The sequence below is a fragment of the Neoarius graeffei genome, chromosome 2, assembly GCF_027579695.1.
Source record: "Neoarius graeffei isolate fNeoGra1 chromosome 2, fNeoGra1.pri, whole genome shotgun sequence".
NCBI lineage: Eukaryota > Metazoa > Chordata > Actinopteri > Siluriformes > Ariidae > Neoarius > Neoarius graeffei.
Genome location: NC_083570.1, coordinates 122,900,522 through 122,923,278, shown reverse-complemented (window position 1 = coordinate 122,923,278; position 22,757 = coordinate 122,900,522). Strand labels below are relative to the sequence as shown.

At 42.0% G+C, this 22,757-nt stretch overlaps 1 protein-coding gene across 4 annotated transcripts in view; it reads right to left on the bottom strand.

Annotated features, from left to right (window-relative positions):
* Positions 1 to 1,742: 1,742 nt before the first annotated feature.
* Positions 1,743 to 22,757, bottom strand: part of LOC132882240 (NACHT, LRR and PYD domains-containing protein 12-like) — a 506,140-nt gene continuing 485,125 nt past the window's right edge. For all 4 annotated transcript variants that reach the window (XM_060915514.1, XM_060915516.1, XM_060915515.1 and 1 more), the window contains 3 exons: positions 10,253 to 10,426; positions 6,244 to 6,417; positions 1,743 to 1,983 (listed from right to left, as the gene is read on the bottom strand). In XM_060915514.1, the coding sequence (XP_060771497.1) occupies positions 1,977 to 1,983; positions 6,244 to 6,417; positions 10,253 to 10,426 (355 nt within the window). In that variant the 3' untranslated portion in view covers positions 1,743 to 1,976. The remainder of the gene's footprint in view (positions 1,984 to 6,243; positions 6,418 to 10,252; positions 10,427 to 22,757) is intronic.

Below are 22,757 nucleotides of genomic sequence, written 5' to 3'. Positions count from 1 at the left end.
AGAAAACGTGTAAATGTGATGTTTTTGAAAAAGTTAGATTATAAAATTCAGCTTAAAAAAAAAAATCAAGATGTTGACCAAAACAAAATATGTTCAACAAAATATTTGGTCATATTGTGTCTTAAATGTCAATTATTCAACATTAATTTCTCATTAATATTTACCAGAACATTTCTGGTTCATGTCTTTCCATTGGAACAAGTTCAAATCAATTACTTTTAATAGTGGATGCCCCTTTAGTTATCGATATATTATGAAGCCAGTCCTGTGATAGATTGGTGGCGTGTCCAGGGTGAACCCCTCCTCTTGCTCGAAGTCAGCTGGGATTGGATCCAGCTTCCCCCACGACCCTGATGGAGAAGTGCTATAGATAATGGATGGATATTATTAAGCCTTTTATCATCATCTTTCAAGAAAGAAAGCTTGTGTGGATCTGGGCTGGATTTAGCCAGTCTTGACTGGGGATGCAGTCAAAATGTTCAGTGGGCATCTTTTACAATCATACTTTGCCGATAAAATATAATATTTGTATAATGAAGAATTGCACACTCTCTCCAATATGTTGTGTTTAAATTTTGTTTCTCGTGCAGTGAGATTGTTTGATGGGAGATTGTGCCTTAAATGATCGTGCGATCATGATTTTATTTTGCAAAGATCCTGCACACACAGAGTAATTCCTGTTTACGCCACTGCCCACATCTGATGGGTTTCTGAATTGTTTTAGACGCCAGTATGACTTCCATCAAACACAGCACATGGACGTTGGTTTTCAGCAGAGTTTCAGCACAGAGATGTGTCCGTGCTGTACAGTCACGGTCTCTGGGCTACAGTGAGAATTCGAGACAGTGTGAAATGTAGAGGAGGAGAGAACTGCAGGCTCTTTCAACATTATTCTTTGCTTTAGGTTCATGGGGCTGAATGAAATGAGGCAGCAAGCCATATTTGGCTCACAGACCTTGAGTTTGACGCATGAGGTTTAATTTAATTCATGACTTAATGATGTTTTGTTGTTGTTTAAACTGTTTACTGGGGCAGGGCTGCAGACTGAGTCATGCATAATTAAACTCCTACTTCATTTCACACGGACTCACATTCCATTTGTAGATCACTGAATTCTGATTATTATTATTTTAAAATAAATAATTAGGTGCTGTTTAATAACGTCCCCTTTCTACACCGAGGGGTGGGGTGGAGTTATTACCAATAAAATCTGTAATCACAAGACTGGACTCAAGTCCTCCAGCCCTATAGAAGAGAAATCAAATACTAAAGCCATCACACACACTGCAGTTACACTACTTCACACAAAGCCCTCACATTATCCCACTGGACTGCAGATAAGACTGAATGAAATGGTTTTTTTTTTTTAAAGATGTTTTTTGGGCTTTTTTCACCTTTATTGGATAGGACAGTGAAGAGAGGAAATGAGCGGGAGAGAGACGGGGAGGGATCAGGAAATGACCTCGGGACAGAATCAAACCCGGGTCCCCGGATTTATGGTATGGCGCCTTAGCCAACTGAGCCATACTGATTTCTTTCTATATATATATATATATATATATATATATATATATATATATATATATATATATATATATATATATATATATATATATATATATATATATATATATATATATATATATATATATGTGTGTGTGTGTGTGTGTGTGTGTGTGTGCACACCATTACACCTGAAACACCAAGGAATAATGTACAGCACGCAAATAAGTTCATATATATTTTGATACGAGATATAAATTTATTGAACTGTTGCAGAAATTTAAATACACAAACTAGTTTTATACAATAAAAATAAAAACACTTTTTATTTCTTTGGAATGGATCTGACTGATAAATTGTGCAGAGTACTGTAAGCAGTTTCATGCAGGTCACAAGTTGTTCCTAATAAAGTGCTCATTTCCAACATAGAACTGCAGGAACACGAGTCTTCATCATACGCACACAGATGTTCATCAAATCCTGAAAAGAAAAGAAAAACATCTGGATTAATCCCCACACACTGGACTGCGGTACTTCATGACCACCAGCATGTAATCATCTCTGCTCCAAGAGAAACATTATCATCATCTCCTGTTTATAATTTAATCCAACATTTATTCAGTCTTCTATAAGATCTGTGTTCTAACATTTAGCTCCAACAAACGAGAACTTCCACAAGATCTAACAGGAAAGTGAGCAGACGTTTCCCATCACATCACTGCTCTTATCCAATCCCAGGCTTTGGAGCTTTTTAAACAGTAACTCCCACTGCGGTGGGTTTGATCTCTTGTTCTACATGTAGATTTAAGTGCAGACTTTAAGAAGAAGCCGAGGTGAAGTTTACAGGAAGGACAGAAGATACAGTGTGGAGGTGGAGAGCAGGAAGGAGTGTCAGAGTGAGTCAAGTGGCTCCTTAAATCACATATTTGTGGCCATGTGGCATTAAAGAGGATCATTGTTCTGAGGAGAGTTGAGAAGAAAGTGTGCTGCTGATCAGAAACAGGGAAAAGCCGAGATCATCTTATTCAGACAAAAGCAGCAGGATGAAGTCAGAGACAGCAGGGTGTCACAAGGAGACGAGGGGCTCATTTACAATCACTCTCATGCACTCAGACGGGACATTTTGGAGACTCGGACTGACTCCCTGTCTTCTGCTTTCAGATTCATTTTAAATCAACACTTTAATGATCATTGGTGTCTCTCTCCCTTCTCTAATGGATATTTATAACTCCCGCCTCACCTGCAAAGCCATCAGGATTGCAGGTGACCCCACCCACCCATCTCACAGCCTCTTCAGCCTGCTGCCGTCGGGGAGGAGACTGCGGAGTCTCCGGGCCAAAACCAGCAGGCTCAAGAACAGTTTCTTTCACCAGGCGGTCAGGAGGCTCAACTCCCTCCCTGTTCTGCCCCTCCTCCCCCCTCTGCCCCCTGCCACAGATTCTGCCCACACACACCCCTGCCCCCCCTTCAGCATCTGACATGTCACCCTCACAGTCCCCCTCCCCCCCAACACACACACACCTCATCGTTCATTAACACACTGAACTCAGGGACCGCACATCTCACTTTACCTCGCTCATTTGCACTATTCCGCACTACCTCACCTTAACAGCTGCTAGTTTGTTTACACTACTTGTTTCATGTTTACCTGCTATCAGGGATTAGAATGGGACATTTAAAAAAACTCTGAAATGCCTGGCCGGTCTAGGGGGCATCTGCCCAATTCACAATCCCCCTTTCCCACACATACTATCTAATATATATATATATATGATTTCAAATTCAATGATGGTTTAAAACATTTATAAACTTGTTGCAAGGATGGACGGCAGTGGAGCAGACAGAGAGCCGGAAAACTTCTTCCTCCAAAAATATATTTATTTTTTCTATTTTCAAAACTTTTCTTAAAATAGTGCAAATATTTACAGTGCACCAACCAAAGGTTCAAACTGCCAAAAAGAAAACTATACAAACAAAATCTCATATCATCTGTAGCTGCTTTATCCTTCTACAGGGTTGCAGGCAAGCTGGAGCCTATCCCAGCTGACTATGGGCGAAAGGCGGGGTACACCCTGGACAAGTCGCCAGGTCATCACAGGGCTGACACAGATACAGACAACCATTCACACTCACATTCACACCTACGCTCAATTTAGAGTCACCAGTTAACCTAACCTGCATGTCTTTGGACTGTGGGGGAAACCGGAGCACCCGGAGGAAACCCACGTGGACACGGGGAGAACATGCAAACTCCACACAGAAAGGCCCTCGCCGGCCACGGGGCTCGAACCCGGACCTTCTTGCTGTGAGGCGACAGCGCTAACCACTACACCACCGTGCCGCCCCTACAAACAAAATAAGAAAACAAAAATAAAGAAGCTTCAAGTTTGCCAGACTAAATCAAAAAAGCCCCTGAACAAAACTATTAGTCAGCTAAACCGCAGCACCTTCAAACAAGACCCTCCAACCACAGCTGAGGCTCTGGAGCTACTGCAGAGCTTACATCCCTGCAGCCCCACCCACACTTGAGCCCAAATTGCAAAATTAATCAATCAACTAAATAACAACATCCTAAATACAAAATAACAATTTAAAGAAACAAACACAAAATATACAAACATCCAAAATAATTTTCATTAACCAAAAACCCTTCAGTGCACAGTAAAATACATGTTTCCCCAACACCAGTAAAACACCCCCGTTAAAATAGTCCGTTCTACCAAACACCCGCGAAACCCCTCCATAACAAGCCAATGGTACAGTCCCTCGGTTTCTCACAACAAACAGGAAGTGTGTGGAGTTCGCGTGACGAGTTACTGAAAACTGTTTTGTGTTATAAAAATGCTAGAACTAAATAAACTTGACGCTAGAAATAACCGGTTTGTACGTGTGTTTCCTAGACCAGAGACAATGCTTAACAGATGGGAAATGAAAATGCTTAGAGATGTGTGTTTTATATATGAGTGGAGCCAAACATGTTACTAGAATGCCGGTAGGCCTTTCCCTGCACTCGCAACAAATGCTGCTCTCGTTAGAAACTATGGCAAACGGTGGAGTATGAAATGCTTCAAAACCAGTAATACCCATACAGAAAACAGTAATGGAAATGAAGTGCAACTCACAGCGACAGGTCAGCCAAGATTTTTGAACGTTTCCGGCAGATTGCTGCCTGTGCGCTTGCGCGAGAGGTGCGTGCGCGTGTGTGCGCGCGCACACGCGAGCGTCACGGCTCACTCCGTGACACACTAATATATCTATATATCGACGGGGGCGTCGTGGCTCAGGTGCATAAGGTGCCATACCATAAATCCGGGGACCCGGGTTCGATTCTGACCCGAGGTCATTTCCCGATCCCTCCCCGTCTCTCTCTCCCGCTCATTTCCTGTCTCTACGCTGTCCTATCCAAATAAAGGTGAAAAAAGCCCAAAAAATATCTTTAAAAAAAAAAAAAAATCTATATATCGTGAGCGATAATGGAGGTAACCGTAACGATATTAGATTCCTCCTGACTCTATCTTTGACAATTTAAGTAAAACGTACCTGTGTGCTTTTTTGTTTTGATGTGCTCCTGGATGTTTCTAGCTCCTCTGTTTCCATAATTGATCATATCTGAGCACAGAATACACAGAACCTTTCCCGGCACGTCCACTTTTCGGATGTGTTCCGTCAGGCACGTCGTCACAGTCTGTGGCCCTATCTGCACGGTAACACTACTATCGAGCCATGCCCATCGGAAACAGTTCTTTATCCCGTTCGATTTATCGATTTCCCTGGCACAATCCTCATTTTTGCGGTCCAAAACTTTTGCCATTTTGGCAAAGTAACTTTGAAAACTAACCAAAATAACTAGAACTTAAGAAGTGATCAAAACCGTGTACGTGTAGCGTGTTTCTCCGTGAATTGTAGAAGTGAGATGAACCTAGCGCCAAAACGTTGCCGGAAATTGTCGTTAGCATAAATATTGAAGAAAGCAATGACGAATTCCGTTATCACAGCTGCAACTAATTTTGCGATGAGCGCTGCCAAAAGATGCTGGCAGGCGGGCGGTCCTGCCTGCTTGTGCCACCACAAGCCTCTTGCCGACCCCCCCCCCCCCCAAAAAAAAATTCTCAACGGATTTACACGTTTCACAAAAATGACATTTTCAGTGGGAAAAACTCGGAATTCCGCGGATCTGCGGAAAATTCTCATCCCTGTGCTATACCTCAAGTGCCCTTGACTGTTTGGTTATTTGAACCAATTTATGTGTGTGTGTGTGTGTGTGTGTGTGTGTGTGTGTGTGTGTATATATATATATATATATATATATATATATATATATATATATATATATATATATATATATATATATATGTATGTATGAGTGTTTAGTCTACGTCTAGTTCCTATCTAGAGTGTTTATACTGTTTATATTGTTTGCTTTTTTCAATTATTCTATTTTTATTTATTGCATTGCCTGTTTGCACCGTGGGTCAGAGAGGACTGATATTTCATCTGTGCTGTATGTCGAGCATGTAGAGCATATTTGACAATAAAGTTGACTTGACCACTAAACAACATTAAAGGTAATTGTGAGAAGGAAAAAACCCACATCTGATTAAATAGAACACAGTGAAAATGTCTAAAACTGGTTTCATTTCATGGCCTGGTCATGTGATCTTTACTGAAATTAAACAAAAATGATAACGAGGTTAAAAGATTTTTCTTCCCCAACACTGAACTAAAAAAGTCATTACTCACCTCAGTGTCTGTAGTTTGTAATGTTTATCATCCTTAAGAGCAGAGAGCAGATTCTTTCCTGAGTCTCCGATTTCATTCCCAAGCAGATCCAGGTGTCTCAGGTGTGAGGGGTTTGATCTCAGAGCTGAAGCGAGAGCAGCACAGCCTTCATCTGAGACACCACACCACACCAACCTGCAGAGACACAATGACACACACTTCACTGTCTCAGTTTATGATCATCAAGATTCGCTTCGCGTCTTTAAATTCGAGGTGTGTGTGTGTGTGTGTGTGTGTGAGAGAGAGAGAGAATATCGCTCCATAATGGTTCAGTCTGTAGAAGAATACCTGATTAGTGTTGGATGGAAATGATTTTCATTGGTTTTGTTAAACAGACTTTCTCTGTAATTTAGAACAGTTTTATTGTTCAGTGTTGTTTCTTCCAGTGGACACATGAACAGAGACTTTAGTGAGTTCTAGAGATTTCTGCAGCTGTTCTGCTCTCCTTTGCTTTCTCTTTCTCCTCCTTCAGTATTCCATGCTGTGCTCTTGGAGTGATTTTTGCAGGATGCCTCGATCTTAGGCAGAGGAGCAACAGCACTGAATCTGCTCTGTTTGGAGACAATTTATCTTCCTGTGGACCGAGTCACACACACTCGCTCTTTACAAACGCTGTTTTAGTCACGTTTTCCTGCTTCACACATCTCTACAAAATCTCTCTTTAATCAGAGTTCACATGAACAGCTCTTTCCTGAGAAGATCAGACGGTCAGTAATCAGACTGTGTGTGTATTTTATAGAACAGGGTCGGACTCTCATTAGCTTTTGGAGAAGTCGTTATCAGAGAGGGTCACACACTTTAAAACCCAGAGTGTGGATGTTTAAATGGTTTATTCAGGACTGACAAGAACAAGTGCGAGTGTGTTTTCTTTAGACAGAATGGGTTTGTCGACTCTTCTGACTTGGATGAAGATTAGACCATGTTTTATTATTAATGAACGCAGAAAACCAGGTCATGTCAAAGGCTTCAAAAATGTTTCTGCAAACACAAGTAGTGAAATATAGATTTTTAAATCACCTGTTATGTTCAAATTGGTGCATTTTTCAATGTATGGTAGTGTAGGAGCCATATTTAGGTTGCTGTATGACTTGGTATTTGTTGTTTCTATATGATTTAGTTTGGTAACCTGTAAAAGGAATTATGTTAGAATTATGTTAGATACTTACCTGATTGTCTTACCTGTCATGTGGTATGTAGCCACTCCCCTTGACGTGCCGGTGTGGCACGCAACTGCGAGCTTTAATTAGTCCTTTGAATCAGGGGTAAGGTAGATGACGAGGCGGAATAGTTTTCCGACCGCAATAAGCCGAATGCATTGGAATAACCGACTAAACTAACAGAGCTTTACTTTAGTTTCCCTTTTTGATCCTTTGTTCGCAACCGTAAAGTAAACCGGAATTGTCTTAATGGAATAAACCACCATCTCATTTCATTGAACTTTCTGTGAGTGCTTAACTGGATTGTGTGTCGGGAACCTCATCAACCTCACGTGGCAATATCTGTTGCAAGGAATTGCTATTTCAGGTAGAGTTTTAATTTCAGAAAATAATTCTTCTTCTTTACAGTTCTGTGTGTGTGTGTGTGTGTGTGTGTGTGTGTGTGTGTGTGTGTTTTCCCATGGATTGGTGATGTTTGTGAACCTGATGTTATTCATATCTGTAGAATAAAACAGAGCGTAGTGGTCGTGCCCTGTGATCTCCTCTCACACACCTATTGATCCTGTTCTCCACTTTAGCTCTGGGTTACTGTATGAATGGAACGGAGTCAGTGGGTTTACTCACAGACAGTCTGTATTTATGACTAAATGTGGAATAGGAGATGATTTTAGTGAAAGCACTACTGAGGAAAACTGCATGGGTTTAATCCTGCTGATCCACTGAGCTGCTTCTGTAACGTAGATCTGGCAACCCTGTTCAGAGCAGCGAGACGGAGACGTCCTGAGAGAATATTTACTACTTTATCCTTTTATTACTATATTACTAGGGGCCCATGGAGCAAAACTGTAGGAACCCTGTTGGTTTTCTTATAATAATAATAATAATAATAATAATAATAATAATAATCTCCTAAAAGTAAGTGGACAGAAAACTGTAACTCACACAGGCACCAAACTTGGTTTATCGGGGCCTTTCACATGGCGTAATCCCAACTGTGGATTTGTTTATGTGGCCATGTTTAAGCTTTGTGTTTGACGACCGGCACAAGTGTACACGAGTGATTGTGAGCCCAATTCAGTAAACATCTACAGATAAACTTATAGAAGTTACACAGCGAAATTTCTCCTCTGCATTTAACACCCATCTGAAGCAGCGAACACATGCACACAAGTGAACAAATCAGCGAGCACACACGCGCGCACACACACACACGCGCAGGAAAAAAAATTATGGGTAAATTAAGAAAGAAAACAACTTTATTCATCACACCATGCTAACAGCGCCCGGGGAGCAGTTGGGAGTTCGGTGCCTCGCTCAAGGCCGTCCCATATTAACCTACTGCATGTCTTTGGACTGTGGGGGAAACCGGAGCACCCGGAGGAAACCCACGCAGACACGGGGAGAACATGCAAACTCCACACAGAAAGGCCCTTGCCAGCCACGGGGCTCGAACCCACAACCTTCTTGCTGTGAGGCGACCGTGCTAACCACTACACCACCGTGCCGATTACATGGCTCTGTGATGCCTGCATATTTCAGCTTTTGGATGGAGCGCAATCTGCTGGTAGAATCTAAATGTTTGATCGTTTCAGAGAGATAGTACTGACTGCAGTCGTTTCGATTTTCATTATTAACCATCGCATTTTGTCCACAGGGGGCGCTAAAACTGAAATATTGTAATATCTTAAAGGTAGAGTGCCTTTAGCCACATGGCCCTAAATTCTCCGCTATTTTTTCCTGCTTCACCATGACCCAATTCAAGATACCTTCACATGGTGGGCTTTCCCCGTTCACGCAAGGCATTGTGGGATACTAATTTGAAACAGGAGAGAAAAATGGAGGACGTGAGTGTGCGAATGAAACGTGAAAGACCGACTACAGTAACGGAAAGCAAGAAGAAAAGACGTTATGTTCTATACGAAGGAAAGGAAACGCAGGACCAAACTAATAAATATGGGCGCTCAGCGAGCACCTCGGTGTGATCAGCTGTTCGTTTAGCGACAGAATGATGGAACTGTCAGTGCACGCTCAAAGGGAAACCTGTAGATGGCAGTAATGCAACACTGTGGATGCCAGCTGCCGTAAAACCCAAAAGAAGAAGAAGGTAAACCTGCGCATGCGCACACGGACTTCCTCTGTCTGCTTGACTGCGCGAAGCGAGCGATTTCATGCACATTATTTGCTTTAATCCCCTCAAATTAAATAACTTCCCAGCCCCAGAATGGCCTGATATTTTGTGAGATATTACAGAAATAAACAGATATCACAATCACCACATTTCAGACGCAACTAAATTTCACCGATTTTATGAAATCGAAAGGCCGTCTCGCTTTAAGAACCTCTTAAGTAAGAAATTTAAAATCGGGTGTGGTCTCACTTGGCCCCTTATTGCTTGGACCCCGATGATCGCTGCTTGTGGCTATATTTATTACTATATTACATTATTTGAATTATTCAAAAAATCAACAGAAAGATGGTTACTATGGTCCGCCCCATTTACATTTTTTAATTTAAAAGCAAAAGTTTTTTCATCAATTCTGTGTTTTTCATCAATTTACTACAGTGTTGTAGTAAATTTCACAGTGAGTTCAGACACATCGCAGTCGGATCAAGTCCCGTTTTGTGCTGCAGCTTCTCACATACGTCCATCTGACCCAAAGACTCTGTGACAAATCATCAGTGTGCAGTGAACAGAAACAATCTTCCTCCTCAGGACACTGATGATGAAGCTAAAACCTCTGCTTCAGTCTCACTATTAGAGAATGGGTCTTACTGAGGAGCAGGTCATGTGACTCTCAGAGAGATGATCTTACCCCAGTGTCTCCAGTTTACAGTGAGGATTCTCCAGTCCAGCACAGAGACGCTTCACTCCTGAGTCTCCCAGATTATTACCGGACAGATACAGGTGTCTCAGGTGTGAGGGGTTTGATCTCAGAGCTGAACTCAGAGCAGCACAGCCTTCATCTGAGACACCACACCGCTCCAACCTGCAGAGACACAATGACACACACTTCATCAACAGATTTAATACTGACTTTAAAGATGATGAGTGTAGTGGTCTAACAAAGTCAAAACACTTTGGATGCTGTGTAGTTGTTACGCGCTTATCTCCAGAGGTGGACAGTAATGAAGTACATTTACTTGAGTTCTGTACTGAAGTCCACTTTTTGAGTATCGGTACTTTACTTCAGTATTTTTTTGGAAACTTATGACTAACTTCACTACATTTGAAAGACAAATATCGTACTTTTTACTCCACTACATTTCTATCAGGGTCCTCGTTACTCGTTACTATGAAGCGGCTTTGAAAGTGGATGTTTTTTTCATTTCTTTTCTAAAACGTGATTGTTTATTCGCAAGTGACACTGAGACAGTCTATCAGTAATCACGAGGGTCACGTCACAGCCGTAGACTGGATAAAATCAAGTTAGTGATTTCTCCACAGCATTATTTGAACACGATCAGTTGATGGCAGAATGGAAGGAGGCGGTTCTTCTGGGGAATGAACGCACCCATGGCCATACCGAGAACCCATCTTTCAGTTTTCTGAAAGGAATAAAGAGTTGTTTCGTTTTAAATGTTTGCTTTGTTTACCTAAAACGAACCACATCACGGCCTACAAAAACTCGCTGTCCGACCGGCGGAAGCATATTGAGGTCTGGAAGCGTTTTATTCCAAGAGAAAGCTTGCAGTGAAGTTGTCTGTGCTTTTAGAGCGAGTGATAATGTTGCAATAGCTATGCAGTCTGGTTAGTCAAATGACTTTCTATGGATTTTCCTGCCAAGTTGCCGTAGCCTTGTCCACAGCTAATGTTAACTCATAGCTAGTTAACTTGGACACTGTTAGTTAGCATGTAAAAACAGAGTTACGCTAACATGAATAACGTTAACTTATCTGAAGTCCTTTCAGAAATATGTTTTAGCATAATCTTGCCAAATAAACAGCATGTAGAAATCTCTCTTTTCTAGTAACATTCGCGACCCAATATGATTTTGAGTTTGAAAAGCGTTTGCTAGCATGTCAGGTGGAGCGTCACTGACTAGCTAGCTTAACATTAAACCACCATGATGCACAGCATGTGTTCATTTTGTGAATTCACAAAATAATCCAGTTGGTCGCTTCAGAGGCATGAGGTATTATCAGCGCTGTGACAATAATACAACAGTGCGTTGACAGAAAACGTACTTTTAATACTCAAGTATTTTTAAAAGCAAGTACTTCACTACTTTAACTTAAGTAAAAGTTTGACTGGAGAACTTTCACTTGTATTGGAGTCACATTTGACCAGTGGGATCAACATATATCGATCAGAGGTTTAACCTGAGCTGCCAAATAATATTCTTTAAAATGAGGTAATGCCATCCCCCCTCCCCCCTTTGGAAGTTGTAGGGTTTTAAATTTGACCCTGGGTTTCTGACCCTGCCATATGAATCTGGAGATGATTTTATTCAGTTCTGAAAACCATTTGAAGGAAATTTCTACAGGAAGTGCTTGAAATAAAGAGAGATATCTTGGAAGTATATTCATTTTTACACTGTCTATTCTAGGACTGAGGCTGAGGAAAGAGATTGAGTTCCACTTTTGTACGTCTTCTTTCATTTTTGTTCAAAGAGGCTCAGAATTTATCTTTGTTATTGATGTGATTTCTTTTGGTATATTTATATATCCCTAAGTGTTTTAACGAGTTCTGGTCCCAATTAAGATGATATTTCTCTTTAAGGTGTTTAGGAGGTATGGATTTAAAAGTCAGAATCTGAGTTTTTTGTATGTTCAATTTATAGACCCCTTCGCAGTAAACGTCATTCATACGTAAGAGGAAATTGCACGCGCAGCCTGGACTCAAAAAAGACTCAGCGACGATCAGACTGACTGTTGTCGGGTGTCAGAATCGTAGCAGTGATGGGGTTAAAATGTTCAGAATTCCAGCAGGATCTCACCCATTCAAAAAAAAATCGCCGACGTCTATGACTACAAGCCATCAAACGTGTAGACTGGGATGAAAGCACCATCAAAAATGTGCAGGTTTGCAGCGCCCACTTCATCACAGGTAAGATCAGGCTATTTATTAAATCTTTCTTTTTTATTCTTTCTAGTCTTCGTTTATTGATGTAGCAAAATACTTTGGTAACGTTTGTCTGATTAGCTGGGTCATAGTTACACAATGTAATGAATATTGTTAGCATGTTAGCTTAGCTTTGCATGCAGTTTTGTTTGTAGGAGAGGTCTCGCTTGACTCAAGCAGTCCAGATTTTGTGCCATCATTATTTGTGTATGCCGAAAATCACAATTTTAAAGCAAGGATGGAAAGGTAAAATTGCGTGCCCTCACTCTAAATGCCAACTTACGCTGACTGCTCTAACCTAGCTCCCGCCCCGTTCAGTTTCATTTCTGCTCTCTGCCTCTCGCTTTTTACGCAGCTCTGATTTCTCTTAGCTGCACTCTTTACACTATCATTCCTTTCATGCCATCACCTCCTGCAAATTGCTGTTTAGTGTTGGTATTTGCTGTTGTAGCTAAAGCCACATTGCCATCACATCACTGGCATAATTTGATTAAAACAAAATGAATATGAATGTCCCATTGTTAATCAAGTTGTAGTCTCGCTGCAACCAGAATGTTGATGGCAGGCTACTTTTGTAAATAGGGTTTTTTTTTTTAGTTTGACATTTTTTGTAAATAGTATGACTGCCTTCAGGTATCAGAAGAAAACTTACTAACATCGTCCATCCACTCTTTAATTAAATACGGATCCGGTAGGCGATGTCCACTTGTTAGAGTTAACTTATTTATGTCGCATTCTCGAACTTGTAACGACAATTGTTTTGCATAATCTGACAGCTCATAATGCCGGTCTATGGGCAGCGCCATTGTTTCTGAGTCCAGGCTGCGCGTGCATCCTAGCAACGGTCGGTTTGTTTACAAACATGCGAAGGGGTCTATATCCTGCAAACTCGCCAAATCTTTCTAAAAGGTCCATTAATTTGACAAATGAACTAGATGGGCTCGTTAAAAATATCAAAACATGATCAGCATATAGCGCCACCTTGTGATCATCCCCCTTAATGGTTACGCCTTTGATATCTTCTGTCTGTCTCAGCCACTGTGCTAAAGCCTCTATAGAAAGTGCAGAAAGTAAAGGGGAGAGTGGACAGCCCCGTCTCGCTCCACGCTGTAGTATAATAGCGTCTGAGAGAGAACCGGTTATTTTTATCCGGGCTGATGGTTTGTCATAAAGTGTACACACACCCTGAATGAAATTTTCATGGATGCCAAATCTTTTAAGGGCCTTATATAGGAAAATGCAGCTGACTGAGTCGAAGGCTTTCTCTGCGTCCGAGCTAATTCTGAGGGCTTCGAGATGATTTTGTTGGATGTAATGCAGTATGTGCAGGGACCGCCTGATGTTCTCCTGAGCTTGTCTTTGCGAGACAAACCCAGTCTGGTCATTATGTATAATCCGAGGGAGGATTTTTTCCAGCCTTTTGGCCAGGATGGCTGTATATCATTTATAATCAACGTTTAACACCGGAATGGGTCGAAACGATGCACATTCTAATTTATCCTTTCCCTCTTTAGGGAGAACAGAAATGACCGCCTCCTTCAGGAGGCATTTTTAAATCCACTAAAGTTGTATTGCAAGCCTGAAGAAGACTTGGCATTAATTCAATTCGCAGGGCTTTATACCGCTCTGAAGGGAGACCGTCAGGACCTGGGGATTTGTTTGCTTTCAATCTGGAGATGGCGCTGTGAAGTTCTGCCTCAGTTATTGCTGCTGTTAAGATCCGATTGTGTTCCTCTGAAGCTGCAGGTAGATTAAGAGAGTTGAGAAATTCACCAATCTGCTGTTCTCCTGCTAATTCAGGTTGTGTATGTAACGATTGATAGCAGTCTTTAAAGATGTTTTGTATTTCACTTGGACTGTATTGTATATTTTTAGAATTTGGATCTCTTATTTTGTAGATTGTGTTATCCACCTGTTGTTTTGTAGCTTTCTTGCCAGGAGTTTTGCTGATTTTGAGCCGGATTCATGATATTTCTTTTTCGTAAATGCCATCTTTTTTCAATGTCTTGTGTATACAACATGCTGATTTCATTCCTAACTTTCTTTATTCTGATCAACAGGCTTGGGTTTGGTAGCAGTTTATGTTGTGTCTCAAGATCGTTTAATTCTTTATTAAGGTCCATTAGCCGTGATCGTCTTGCTTTTTTTTCCATGAGCGCAGAAGGATATAATTTTACCTCTAACTCCCGCCTTCAGGGTATCCCATACTATACTCGGGTCGACTTCCCCTCTATCATTTTCTTCCAGAAACACTTTAATTTCTTTTCTCCTTTGGGATGTAAATTTTGGGTTGTTTAGAATCCTGCTGTTTAGTCTCCACTGTGATCTTCCTGGATTATCACTAATATGAACAGTACAAGCCAGAGGAGCAGGATCAGAAATATCAATACACCCAATATCACAACTACGTATTCTATGGCGGTCTTTCTGGAACACAAAAAAATCCTCTATTCTTGAAGACGTGTCATGGGGACATGAGTAAAAAGTGTAATCACGAGCTGTAGGGTAAAAATTTCTCCGTAGATCTAATATGCCCAGCTCGGACATTGAGACATTGATTTTCTTGTGCAGTGATGTAGCAGCTTGGTCTATAGATGAATCTATTGTAGGGTCAAGATGGATATTCCAATCTCCGCCACATAGAACAATTCCTGAGGCCCGTAGCATTAAGTCAAACATCTTTCTATAAAAAGCAAAATGACTTCCAGGAGGTACAGAAACATTACACAATGTTATTATAACTCCATCTACTTTGCCTGAGACGATTATATCCCTCCCTTCCTTATCCATTACTTCTGAAAGATGTTCAAATGGTATATTCTTTGATATTAAAATTGCAACACCTCTCCTACAGCCGGATTTATAGGATGAATAGTAAACCCTTGAATATCCCATTCTCTTTAATTTTTCATGTTCTAATGATGTGAGATGCGTCTCTTGTAGGAACACCACTTGAGCATTTTCCTTTTCGAGAGTATTGTGCTTCTCCTTCACATTAAACGAAACAATTCTGACATCCCGCAATGTTCGTAGATCTTTAAATCTATAATCCAAAACATAACCTCCCTCTTCCTCACTACTTTTCACCATGCCAAACCAGTGCGCTAAACAAATCTCTCCCAGCGAACAAACGTAGAACAAAACATCGTCCGGTAGCTCCCAAATTTAACCACAATAGACCGGGATCGAGCCCGATTGTTGGGCTTCGGTTGCAGAGCTCGATGGTCTCGTTCAATTCCGAGGTCCCGATCACGGGAGAGGTCGAGCGCGTTTTTCAATAAGTTGTCAAGAAAACCAGCCATATCGCTGCCCTCTTTATTCTCCGCTATCCCATAGATCCTTACGTTATCTCTCTGCGCTCGACCCTCCTGGTCAATTAGCTTAGCCTCCAGATTAGCTTGGCGCTGTGCTAGCATCTTAATTAACGTTGATGCTGCCTGAAGTACCATCTCGGTTTCTTCGATTCTCTCCTCCGCTTCATCTAGTCTGTCGTTTGCTCTCTAACTCTTTTTTAATGTCTGATAGCTGTGCCCGGTTGTCTCTTCTGAACTCCCGTATTTCTTTGAGGATACTTTGCAGGCTAGCTTCAGAGCCATCATCACCATGTAGGTCCAGCCCGAGGGGGTTTTTGCTTCGGTTATCTCGTCTTATTTCGGACTCGCTTTCCATCGTATTTGTAGTTGTCCTACTTCTAGCTGTAACCCCTCTCTCCATCGTGAAGCAAAACACGCACTCGAGTTGATCAAGTAGAGTTTTGGGGGGTTATTTCAAAAACTGTCAGGGAGCTCATAAACTACGCTGCCATCTTCTCTATGGCGGAACTGGAACCCTCAGGTGCAGTTTGTGGGATTCGTTACAGTGTTGTAGTAAATTTCACAGTGAGTTCAGACACATCGCAGTCGGATCAAGTCCCGTTTTGTGCTGCAGCTTCTCACATACGTCCATCTGACATGGTAAGATGGCAACCCTATCCTGTATGGCAGAGGTCACCAACCTGTCGATCGCAATCGACTGGTCGATCTCGGAGGCTTTCCCAGTCGATCTTGGGGGATGAGGAAAGAAATTGGAAGATTATCCAGAAATACACTGCAGTATATCTGATTGGCGTTCATATTACGTCTTCCGATAGGCCCACTACAGCTTTCCCCCTCTGTGTCGCAGGGTTCTTTTTTTTTTAACTCCTGCTGCTTACGTCTTACGTCTCTGAGCGTCGTCACCATGGTGATAGCCTCGCAATACAGTTCAGGGTTCTCCACGAGGGGTTTTAGAGGTGCGGGCCGCCCCCCTTTCTGTGATTCCCGCCCCCGTTTAATTTCTGCCGCCCCTTTACAAAAGGAAGCATGATATTACCTATAAAAGCGTGAGGATAGAACCGGGCTGTCAGTGTTACTGTAGCTCTTGAAGTGTTTCCGCGGAGTGGTGGATCGGACTCGAGCCTGGCATGAACCGCTCCGACGCGCTATAATGACACCAATCTATCACCAGCCAATCAGGAGACTTAATCAAACGCATCCCCCGCCCACCAATCTATCACCAGCCAATCAGGAGACTTAATCAAACGCATCCCCCGCCCACCAATCTATCACCAGCCAATCAGGAGACTTAATCAAACGCATCCCCCGCCCACCAATCTATCACCAGCCAATCAGGAGACTTAATCAAACGCATCCCCCGCCCACCAATCTATCACCAGCCAATCAGGAGACTTAATCAAATGCATCCCCCGCCCACTTGTGTCCGCATCTGAGACGTTGAATTTTCACAGAAGGAGGGAAGAAGTTGACTGAGGTAAGACTGTGTGATAAATTAACGAGCGAATAAGAGAGGAATTTCAACATATAGGGCTTAAGTTTGTTACCGTTAAATAAGCATTGCTTGTACAGTAGCGTTATGTCGTTACAACGTTGACCCACTTTTAACGTGCCGAGTACCGACTGTAGCCGCTAACATGCTAATTAGCTTGCTGTCAAGTTTTTCCTTTGTCGAGCTTTAAGCGTAAGGTCATGGATGTTACTGCTGCTTGTTCCTGCCGTAATACGATACGTGATATGAACCGAACTATAAGGCACTCACTGACCGTGTTCAGTCACAGCCATCACATTGACTTGAGTTGCGTGATGAACTGGAACCTCTGTAGCATGACAGCAGTCATTGGTAGTAGCATCACTGCAAGTTCATATTTGTCTTTATTGTGTATGTATGGTTAAAGAAAATCAGTTCATGTTGAATTGAAGTTGTCATTTTGTCACTTAAGTTACAATTTGTGATATATCATCACTGTTGTGTTGTAATTTCAGTTGACAATTTCCATTTTATGTTGCTGTGAAATTAATTAATTTAGTGTTACAATACAAACAAGACAGTGCAACTGATGTTAACAGTTCAGCTTTCTCATTACAATATTATTAGTTGATATTAATAACAATCTGAGTCATTGGTGGTTCATTCATTCTGCTCACTACAGATATAGGCCTATATATTTTTTGTGTATAGTTAATTTCCATTGTATGTTGTACTGAAATTAAGTCATTGCGTCAGCTCTCACAAGAAATTAAAAAGTTGGACCAGGGTCTTAAATCTTATTCAGTTAAAATTAGGCTAAATAAAAAGCCTCAACTTGAAACAGTCTAGTCTGGATTTCTTTTTCTGTCAACGCTTCAAGGGGTAGATCTTGCTTGCCATCTAGGCAGAGGTTAGGGATCTCGGGCATAAAAAGGTTGGTGACCACTGCTGTATGGTATAGCATGATGGCGACCGCGAAAAAATGAAAGCGAACGCTGTTCAATTTCGGCTTCGCAGAAAAAAGTGGTAAGTCTCACGGAAAATGCCCAGCAGTGTTCTCCACGGGCGCTTTTAAAGTGGCCCGCCACCCTTCCCTTGGCCAAACCCCCCCCCCAAAAAAAAAAAACCCCCCCCGTGACTTCATCAGTATTCACCAAATAAATCATAAAGTATTCGCTTCATTATAAATTTGAAACTATTTAACACGCAGAAGACCATTAAACGAATGCATACGGGGCGACCTGAAGTGGCCAAAATAACGAGCCAGCAGCTAAATAACTCTGCAGGGGTTTGTAGCATTGTTGTGCAACGGGTACGCTTATCTATCGTCTTTTCTGACCCTACACCGTTACAGTAATCATATAACAGCACACACACACACATACACACACACACACATTAAGTTCAGGTCTTTTATTTTGCGTTTCTGTGATTGTGTAGGCGAGAGCTGCATTTTCCCGCTGCTTCAGTGTTTGTTTATTGCAGGACTTCTGGGCTCCTGGGTCAAAGGACCCGAACTACGGAGGCCGGGTGGCTTTGTAGTGCCAGTCTCGGGCACGCGCACCAGCTGGTGCATGGATTGGAGTGCTTTCACCCAATTAACATTAATTATGTGTATTGTAAAAAATATATGCATTTATTGTAATTGGGTATTTTGTTTATGCATGGAAGTTCATTTATTTTTCTCACACAGAAAAAATAAAATTAATTCAGGGACGCGCAACAGGCGCATCAGTCTCAACTGAAATGTCAAATGAGTCTCACATTGACAATAAAGATGATACGTACAGTAAGAATGCGTTAATTTTCTGTAAAATGATTTTAACAATGATTTAGCATTTCCTATCCATTTATTGGCCAGTTTCACTGTCAGAAAAGCCCAAAGTCCATCAGCTTCAGGGGGATTTTGTCCCCCTGGCCCCCCACTGGGGCCCCGCCCCCTCCTTTTATTTTTGAAAAGTGGAGAACCCTGCCCAGTTTACATTTTAAAAAAGTTATTGCTATTTTGCATGTTTGTCGTTATACATTCGATTTCTTTATTCTGCAAGCGTTGGTGTTGTTCTGATTTCCCAAATCTTGATTGGGTTTTGTGGCGTACGAACTGTAATCGCCATGAGACCCAGGAATGACTTGAATTTCTATTTCAGATGGACCATGGAGAGCTAACGACTGGCTGTTAGAAATTGCAAAATTCGTTTTCGGCTCTGGGCTCCGCCCCCCCGGTCCTCCCACCAGGGCAACATTTCATCTGTTTTCCATACTAATGAAAACCCTGCTTTAACTGTATTTTTATCCCCACGTATCAAATTCTCAGTGTGTTTAATTAGTGCTTTAATGCAGAAGTGAGGAGTTTAATGAGGAATATATTTGTTCTGCATGTTGGACTGTTACAGTCAAATTCAACTGAAAATCAATAATCTACACAAAGAGATGATCTTACCCCAGTCTCTCCACTTTACAGTGAGGATTCTCCAGTACAGCGCAGAGATGCTTCACTCCTGAGTCTTCTAGTTTATTCCCAGTCAGATTCAGTCTCCTCACAGTCAGATGCAGTTCTCTCAGATTGGAGGTTTCTGAGTTGAGCACTGAGGCCAGAGCTTTAACGCCGCTCCCTCCAATTCCATCACAACTGATACTGAAGGAAATAAAATAAAACATAATAAACTCACCCAAATGATCAAAGTCAGGTTGAGATGAAGCAGGCAGAGTTAGAGGCAGAGTCATATTTATCTGAACAGCTCGGACATTGGATTTGTTCTCTAATTAGTGAGCTACTGAAATGATCACCAGCCCCGTGCTGAAGGGGTTTTATGGAGCGACTCATGATGAGCTCGTTGGATAACAGTGTGTGTGTGTGTGTGTGTGTGTGTGTGTTGCCAGGTGCTCCTTATTTGTTCCTGGTGCCAGTGATGTACAGACGGGACATGTTCTTCCCCTTACACTCTGTGTGTTGTGTCTCCCTGTCTGACTTTCCCTGTGTGTGGGGGGGTAAAGACCTCTCCCAGAAAAGGACACTGCAGTTTGAGACAGAGCTTTTTGTTTCAGAGACAAATAAACACACCAAAGAGCGACAGCATGAAAAAGAATAAAAGCTGTGAGAAGGTCAACACAACAAAAAAGTTACAATTTATAAAAGCTGTCAGGACATTACAACAACAGAATAATTAGCGCGGAGTAAATTTACATTAGGCCAAGCAAAAAATAAAAAATAATAAATTGTGTTTTCCGTCACAGAGGCGGCACGGTGGTGTAGTGGTTAGCACTGTCGCCTCACAGCAAGAAGGTCCGGGTTCGAGCCCCGTGGCCGGCGAAGGGCTTTCTGTGCGGAGTTTGCATGTTCTCCCCGTGTCCGCGTGGGTTTCCTCCGGGTGCTCCGGTTTCCCCCACAGTCCAAAGACATGCAGGTTAGGTTAACTGGTGACTCTAAATTGACCGTAGGTGTGAATGTGAGTGTGAATGGTTGTGTCTCTGTGTGTCGCCCTGTGATGACCTGGCGACTTGTCCAGGGTGAACCCCGCCTCTCGCCCGTAGTCAGCTGGGATAGGCTCCAGCCCGCCTGCGACCCTGTACAGGATAAGCAGTTACGGATAATGGATGGATGGATAATGGAATGGTTTTCTGTCACAACCTCAAAAAATTCAGGGTACGATGGTCAGATTTTTTCCTTTTCTTTCAGAACCGTATTAAATTGGTACGCACAAACAATTTGGTGACTAAATATCAAACTGAGTTATGATGGAAATTTATTATAATTATATGCATGATTGCAGGATTTCACAGAAATAAAATTAATACTTTTTGAGGTTTTTCTTCTTTGTTCATCCACCACCGCCCAATGTTTAATCCCACAAACGCAACATCAACACTTCATAATGTTCTGCTTTATCAGTTCCACAATGAATGCATGAGCATGAAGATGTGTTGATAACAGTAGCTGCCGTAAGACAGATTGGAGTTGACAGATTGTGGGCTGTCGTAAAGTTGTTGTCGTAACTTAAGCATGCGCGAGTAAAGCGACACTGGCTGTTAACTGATTGTACATTTTAATGTCGGTTTCGGGTCTCGTTTTAAAATGACATGGAAGAGATTAATTTTAATATTCATTAAAATAACGTTTTTGTCACATCCGCCCCCCAGCCACGAACGATCACTGGCGCCCACGTGCAGTCGCACTCTCAACGAGCAGCGCGTGACTCAAGGACCAATTACAGGCTGAACACAAACAGACTTCGTGACGTCACCGCTCAGTGCACTCATGTCTGACCTTCTCGAGCCGTTCTTTGTGTTATTACTCCGGTTTTTGTCTCGGCCTCGACTCGCCTGTCTGTAGATCACATGACCTTTGCTCGTCTTCCGATTTTGATTCTTCCCAATGTTTTGGAATTGTATACCTGCTTATTGTTTTTAGAATAAACACACTCTTCCAGCGATGACATCCGTCTACCGCCACTTACACGACAGTTTTACTGAATCAATGCTCAAACCTTTCCAGCAGATCTTCAAGTGGGATGTCTGCACTGACCTGAGCACCTTTTTCAGTGGCGCTATAATTGCAGGCGGACACGAATGCTGATGTGTGATTCTGACTGGGATTGTGTGTGGAGGGATGAGTCTGGGATAGTTTTATATTGGCTGTGACTGGTTTTCATGCATGTGAAGTGAACGTTAAATATCGCATGTGCTTGCGTTACGTTTGTCACCATTTTGTCGCGAATTGGTTTCCCGCGAGAATCACGTTGAATTCCCGCGTGTTATCGCTGTCGTCACGTGGTACATCAAATATGGCTGCGCCCGTAGCCGCGATTGTTTCTGAGCAGCGGTAAACGGTTTCCATCATTTGAAATGCGTGATACTTTAATTAAAAAAAAAAGACTGCTTGTATTTTTCCAACACTTCAGAAATGTTCAGGGTTGGACGGGCGACCGGAAACAAACTCTTTTTGATCGACCTTGTGATGTTTTATAAATAAATAAGAATAGTGCTTCTAATAAGCGCTCTGTGAAAGGCTGTTTTCACCACCTGAATAAAACCTTTTATTAGACAGACACGAGTGTTTTACTGGGAAACACGCCACTCGTATTTTTCATATGAAACACATCCCGGAGCTGAGGGACACATACAGAGGATATTACACGGTGGCACAAAGACATGAAGTTTATCTTCGAGCGGTGAATGTATAGATCACGAGGGAGCGAAGTGAACAAGTCAAATATTTTTCAACACGAGAAGATAAACTTCAGATCTTCAAGCCAACGTGTGATTTTCTTTTTATTATATCGACACGTTCACAAACAAAAAGTCCCCAAATTTATCAAAACAACTCACTGATTTCCTCACGAGTGACAGATAGAGATTTACGTCTCGGTTTTGGTTCTCCATGTCCCGGATGGAGCTCGGATGAAAAACACGAGCGGTGGATTTCCCAGTAAAACACTCGTGTCTGCGTCATATTTCCCGATATTTCACCCCGATGA